The sequence below is a fragment of the Phalangium opilio genome, unplaced genomic scaffold, assembly GCF_054372755.1.
Source record: "Phalangium opilio isolate 3A_F unplaced genomic scaffold, DU_Popi_V2 ptg000103l_1, whole genome shotgun sequence".
In the NCBI taxonomy this organism is placed as follows: domain Eukaryota; kingdom Metazoa; phylum Arthropoda; class Arachnida; order Opiliones; family Phalangiidae; genus Phalangium; species Phalangium opilio.
The window spans coordinates 266,602-273,846 of record NW_028324205.1 but is presented as its reverse complement, the minus strand read 5'-3'; the positions used below and the strand labels follow the sequence as shown (position 1 = coordinate 273,846).

Sequence of the window (7,245 nt, the reverse complement as noted above, 5' to 3'; positions counted from 1 at the left end):
GCTATTTTTTTACTGCGTTATCTGCATTAGGTTTATAGATTTTCTTGGAAATGCTACTGGTGTTGGACAAAGTTTTAACGTTTTTTATGTGTTTCAACCCCTTGGAATATTTTTCCAATTCACTTTTTCCACAACTAAACTTAGCAATACAAGCGATACACAACCCTTTGGTGGGTTCTTCATTTAAAGCACGTAACCAACCACGAAAATAATAACTACCAAGCCAGGCATTTTAGAATAGTTTGACTCTTCTAGAAGGTGGCTTTTTGCTCTTGTCAACGTTTTTCAGGGGCGTGTGATGATTAGCGTCTTCATCTGAATTCATGCTTACTAAAACGTTTCTGGTTTTCAATAAAAATAAATTATAACCCCTTGTCACTAAGAGATATAACTGGAAATTTTAAAATTAGAAAAATATTCTCACATAAAATCCAGAAAAGATACTCAGGTCCCAGGGCAAGAAATTTCTAAACGCTCCTCTTGTTTCAAACTTAACAAGGTAGGTGTGAGCCGCTTGAACACATTTATTTCGCTAATTCGGTTGATTAAGCAAAGGCTAAGCTAACTTTGCAGGCGGCCTGTCGCAGCCGGAGTTTCCCGCCTAAACTATCAATTACTACCGCTTACCGTTGAGTCGTGATGTATGACTAAGAGGATGGAGAGTTGAAGGAGCCCGAGAGCTGTTTCTTTAAGGGGTGGAGCTTACTGGTTAGAGTGAAAAAATCTGCCTCGTCGCTTGCAATTACTTAACTAACGAAAATTTTCGAACATTCACGAAAATTCCCACATTTGACCGAATTTGGAAAAAAAATTACCTTCTTCCCACAGAGCCTAAAACAGACCAAAATTTCCCACACATTGGCTACACTAAACAGATTCTGACCGGAATAATTTTGCCGCTCTTCGGCGAGTGGTAGAGCAGAGAAAATTAATGAAGGGAATGGAAGCTTTCGCCTTTGACATTGCATATGACGCTGGATCTGAAAACGAGCAGGCGAACCTAGAGTCAATTCTCAGGTTAACTCCGGTCACACGAAAGACCTACCGGAACTGGTCTGCAACTTCTGATCATGTGTTTTTAGACACTCTTTCTACCTAAGTTTTTATTCCCCACTTGAATTCTCTCTGGTGGGAGAGCTTCGCAAAATATCATTCATAGTAAAATTCGTGGACGCTTCGCGCCATCTACGTTTTCATCCGATAGAACGCTTTCACATTTTATTTCTGTAAACCCCTTTCAACTATTCCCCCCTAATAAACACAAGTGACTCAATGGTGAGAACAGAAATAAAAGTCTATTTCATTAATTACTTTAATGACCATTAGAGTCGGGATTACAATAGTGTTTGGAAACGTTTCATAATTATTCTAGAAAATTAATAATTCGTTATAATCATGATTAGTTATTTAAATTTTATTAAATTAAATTTCTAAGAATAGGCCAAAAAAATTCGCCCCTCGCCAGGTAAAATACAGATTTTTTTCGAATCGCCCGCCGGAATGATCCCATTTTATTACAGGGAGCTAACAGTTCTGACCCTGAAACGTCACACCCTTCTATCTCTTACTGGAGTTTCATCCCCCTAACGGTTGGAAAAAGTATTCCACACGCAAAAATGCCAACCAGAGAGGGGCTGCGTGACGTCAGATTATCTCTTCCCCCCAGCCAGTTGTTAGCTCCCTATTGATTGAAAAAATATCTCACACTCAGCGGGTGTCTGAGGGTGATTTTAATAATTGTAATTTATGAGAAAAACTTGGTTTTATACCCTTCGACAACTTAAAAACAACTAAAGTCAAAATTTTAAAAATCTTAAACTTCTATGGCTTTAATATTTATTATAGGAAAGTCTCAAAAACTATTCTTATTTTAATCAAAACCAATCATTACGTTTATCCAGGGATAGATAGAGTTTTTTAAGACGGAATGGGTAACAGGGTTATTCGGGTGCGCGTCCAAGTCCACGACCCCCTTACCCGTGACAGAGGGATATAAAAGAAGAGGCGGGTCTTATTTTCGTTATGGCGTTGTATGTATATCCGGGTCAAATAAACATCGTCTGCCCCTTCGTCTGCCAAGTTGGAATGGGCTCGGATTGTAATTTTTGAAATAACATTGTTTAAAAATGGAAGTTTCACAAGACATTGGACTTGCAACTGAAAAAAAAACGTACAAGATGGCGGCCGCTCAAGGGGGAGGAGTCGGGTTTTTTCGATCTCCTCTCTTTACCTGTCAACATTTGATTGACTGTTTGTATAGGCTTTATTGTAGGAATAAAGACCATAATATAAAGTGAAAATTATTATTGACAAATTTATTCTAATCGTTATAAAATTAATTGCAATTAACATACAAAAAAATGTCTGCAGACAAAAACCCCAGTTAATTAAATGCTTAAAAACTATACAATTATATACAACTTTACAAATTTAAATTTACTTAAGATATCCGTAAGGGGTCGTGGTGTAATCGGGGAAAACTCTAACCTTGTCGACGACTACCTGATATGTTTTAGTTTGATCAATAGTAATTAAAGTGTGATTAGGTAATCGTCGAATTTGGGGGCCAATTGTTACTTGTACAGAGTTCATTTCGGGTTTCCCCTGATTATTTACACCTAACAATTTTTTCATAATATCAAAATTGACATGATTTTCTGTTGACGAATTTAAATAAAAACCTTTAACTTTAATTATGTTAGTGATTTTTTCTGTTGCGGGGTCGTAAATGTTCATGGAGTAATTCTTTGCACCAGCGCTTCCAAACTCACAAATGTAAGCGTCTTTGCCATATGGCTCTAGCTCATTCTTTAGCTCACCAAGATAATCGCCTGTAGTTAGTATAGGGACGCCATCTGGCGAGAGGTAGATAAGGCTATCGGTATCCATATAAAAACAGAGATCACCTACCATCTCAAGATGTTTTAAGAGGTGAAGACGTGCCATAGTTGTAGTATAACACGCTATAACTACGTTAGTATGTTTGTGAGATATCTCGTTTTCTGCAATATCTTCTGATTTGACGAGAATAGTGTTGTCATTTAATGTCAATAGAGTTTTGACCTCTTTGTCGGGGTTAAGAAGTAGTTCATACAGGGTTTTTGCGTCTTTTATTATATCTGTTGAGACGTGTCGGGTGTTTTGTCCGAACTTACCCCAAAAAGAGTTCAGCATGAGTTTACTCAGGCATCTTAAGCCTCATTCTTTTCTATTTTATTTATGTCTAAATCGATCCCCTCGACTTCTTTGTAATTTTTGACGTACTTTTCTTTGTCTTCCTGAGTGACACATTCGGCAGGGAATCCGCTAGCCAGCGTTTTATACTCGAGGAACGCGTTTACATAGTCTTTAAAAAGACCACCCTGTTTAGTATTGGGATCGTATTGTGTTATTTTGTACGACCAAGCTTCATACATTTGAGTGATTTTGTATCCTCGTTCTACGGCGTATCTTAGTTCATCTGTTACCCAAGTCCCCCGCAGTTCTCTTTGATCAGGTGTGTGTGTGCAGTCCCCTTGAAATTGTGTCTTACAACAGGTGTAACAGAGGGGAAAGGTGAGCTTACCCTTTATCCTAGCTGGCAAAACCGGATGTATCAGATTTTGGGCCGGAAGTACGTCACATTTGAGAAGTCCATCAAAAGAGAAGATGTCGGGGAAATTATCAAAAATTATTTGAGGATGACCAATGGGAATTTTTCCAGTTTTGTTGACGAAAGGGTACAAGCTAGTGAAATCCACGTAGTGCATTTTTTCTGTCCCCGTTGTTTTATGGTATAGCTTGTTAGCACAGCAGCGTCCGCCGAAGAAAGCGTCGCGAGGGTTTAACCTTTTGGATGTTTTAACGCGGATGTCGTTCCGTTTTAAAAAGTCATTAATTTCGGGGTTATTTGTTTTGTCTTGTTGCCATTCACATTCCCATTTGACATTGACTGTATATCCCAGGGCTTCTAGTTTGCTAATTTTCTTCTCTGTTTTTGTGTACCTGGTGTTTAACGTTTCAGTAGGGTCACCATGTAACATCTTGTTTCTATTGATGGGGAAGTGTATTTTACATCCATGATAATAGCAGCCCATGTATTCAAACGCTTCTTTGTTGATCGGGGAATAACCATCTACCTTCATGGTCTGTATTTTAACTTCCTTACCCCTAAAAGAGGACTGAATAGGGATATTTCTCTCATGAGACGTCCATTCAAGCCATTCAATGGCACCTAAAGATTGGTTCTCACCAAGTCTGTAATAGTTTGAGGGAATGATACTAATTGTGTTCGATTTAAGATAATTTTTCCTGAAAACGTATGAACAAACGCCAGGGAGAGTAACAGAGCCGCAATTAAAAGGATCTACGCTAGTGACTTTAAGTAGAAGGGACCGAAAGGTTAAACACCCTAAAAATAGGAGTAGAGTGTCGTTTTCGCAATAATAATAAAGCTCGTTTAAAAAGTTGAACCCTTTCTCTTTACTGACTTCTGAGACATGCCATTTCATAAAGGTGTCCAAGTTTTTCCTTGTAAAGTACTGGCACCCGTAAGCCTCGGTGGGGGGTAAAGTATTTTCTAACACGTAGTTTGTCTCTTCCTGTCTGTCTATATCGAACTCGTGATCCACTACGTTGAAAAGAAAATGGGGAAAGTATCCCTTGGCGGAATTAGGTAATCCAAAAGTGGCGGGGAACTTAGATAAAGCCACAGGGATAAAATTGTATGAGTCGAGGAATAATAGATTAGAAAGCTTCATTTCTAAAATACGTGTACCGTTAATTTTCAGAGTTTCGGGTACAAATTTCTCGTCTCGGTTAATTATTTCTCTAATTAATAGCTGGTTGTCATAGTTGCTGCCAAAGTGGGATAATACAATAACCTTCTTTACGTCGAATAAGCTGACTAAATAATCTAGGAATAAAGCTATGGGTTTGCCTCCTGAGAAACGTTGTTTTCGGGGTCCAAATTGGTTGCATTTAATACAATTAAAATCTAGGGATTTTTCTTCTATACAGTCTTCGCAAACGGAGATGCTAACGCATAAGATGGCTTGATGTTCGTAAGCACCCAACTTTTCCTGACATATTTTCGTCTGTATGCATTCCACGTCAAAGAAAACATACATTAGTTCGGGTATATTACGACGTGGTTTTTTCGATGGGATAAGAACGGGGTTTTTATCTTTAATCACTTGAATGTAGCATAAATGATCGCTGGGTTGATGTTTTCCACATACTTGACAAAACATCTCACCACAACTGTGGTTAGTCTTGCGGTTTCCGAAATCAATTGTTTTAAAACAGTTTTTACAAAGGTAGAGCCTCTCACAAAGAGGTTTTTTGTTACCAGTTGGAACCAAGAGACTGTTATAACAGTCGTCGCCCCAGAATTTTTTCAAGCATGACCCACATGTTTTTTCACTACCATGGCAAACTGTCGGTCGCATACATTTGAAACAAAAGTCGTTGCATTTGTGCGATTGAATACGCCAGAAGGGGGTAAGACACTTCTCGCAAAAGTATTCGTGACTAAACAATGGTTTTAAATTGGTAATAACGTTATAATGATTATTTTCGTTAAGTAGAAAGAGGCGTGGTCTGGTATCACTAGGGTCATTTTCGCCTAATATTAAAATGGGTACCCTATTTTCGAATCTGTAGACAAAGATGGAGTAGGCCGATAAATACAGGGTGTTTCTGAAAAGTCCATCACAAATTAAGGGGCGTGTTTATGGGACCAAACTGAGCGGAAAGTACCAAAGAACATGGGGTCTACAACATTTAGTTTCGGAGATATGGCCCCCCAAACATTTGCCCCAAAAACGAGAAAATATCCCAAAATGTGGAGTAAGGGTTATTGCCATTACCCAACTTGTTTCGAAGTCATAGACAATTTCAATAGCCTTGAATTTGAGAAACACTACTGTAACTTTAGATAGCAGAAGGGTATAAATGGGTAGAAGTACGCGTACGGCGGTAATGTAAAGCTAATGCCAAGTGTCATAGTGTTTTAAGATTTCTCAGCACCCAGTAAAATGGTGGACCTCAACTTAGAGGGCAAGAAGTCCCAGAGGCCGTAGAAGACGAAGTCCTTACTATTTTCGAGGACGAACCAGAAGCAAGTACCCGCCAGGTGAGTAAGCGATTAGGCGTTGGTCACGTGCTCGTGTGGAAAATCCTCAAAAGTCACCAGTTTCATTCTTACCATTTTCAAAAGGTTCAAGGTTTGAATTCCGCGGACTACCCACGACGCATTGATAAACGCCATTGATTTCCCGCGTAGTCTGTTAGTCACAGACGAAGCTAATTTTTCGCAAGATGGTATTATTAACCTGCATAATAAGCATCAATGGTCCCAAAGAAACCCTCACGCAACGCTCGTTAAATCTCACCAAGTACAATTTATCTTAAACGTGTGGTGCGGTATTGTAGGTGACAATTTAATTGGATCTTATTTTCTACAGCCCAGGTTAAACGGTGAGGCGTACCTACAATTCTTACAAGACGTTTTACCGGAATTACTTGACGACGTGCCCTTAGGTTTGGTGCGCAGAATGTAGTTCATGCATGACGGTGCACCACCACATTTCAGTCTCGCTGTCCGAGCTCACCTTAACGCGACGTTCTCATTTCGGTGGATAGGTCGAGGTGGACCCGTGAAATGGCCTGCTCGATCACCCGACCTTAACCCGTGCGATTTCTACCTTTGGGGCCACTTGAAGGACATAGTTTATCAGAGTGAAGTACCTGATGTGGAAGAGCTTCGTCGACGAATCGTTAATGCCTGTCAAACTATTCGCGATACTCCAGGCATTTTGCAACGTGTTAGGGAATCGTTTGTAAGGCGTGTTCAAGTTTGCCTTAACGCGGGTGGTGAACACTTTGAACAATTCTTGTAGTAGTTATTTGTTACAGATTAAGAATGAAGAACTAATAAAAAATACATTTACATTGGGATCGTATCATGGCGTTTTCTCTGTGACACATCAAACACTAACGTAATGAACAAACTCAACCTTCAATCGCAACCATTTTACTGGGTGCTGAGAAATGTTAAAACACTATGACACTTGGTATTAGTTTAACATTACCGCCGTACGCGTACTTCTACCCATTTATACCCTTCTGCTATCTAAAGTTACATTAGTGTTTCTCAAATTCAAGGCTATTGAAATTCTCTATGACTTCGAAACAAGTTGGGTAATGGCAATAACCCTTACTCCACATTTTGGGATATTTTTTCGTTTTTGGGGCAAATGTTTG

The 7,245-nt window shown here is 39.2% G+C and overlaps 1 protein-coding gene across 1 annotated transcript; it reads right to left on the bottom strand.

Annotated features, from left to right (window-relative positions):
• Positions 1-232: 232 nt before the first annotated feature.
• Positions 233-6,250, bottom strand: LOC149630075 (uncharacterized). The gene is made up of 5 exons (XM_089851274.1): positions 6,231-6,250; positions 3,265-5,679; positions 2,682-2,875; positions 2,441-2,618; positions 233-341 (listed from the first exon to the last, which is right to left on the bottom strand). Exons 1-5 carry the CDS (start codon positions 6,248-6,250, stop codon positions 233-235), a joined length of 2,916 nt encoding a protein of 971 aa, XP_089707400.1.
• Between the last annotated feature and the right edge of the window lie 995 nt (positions 6,251-7,245).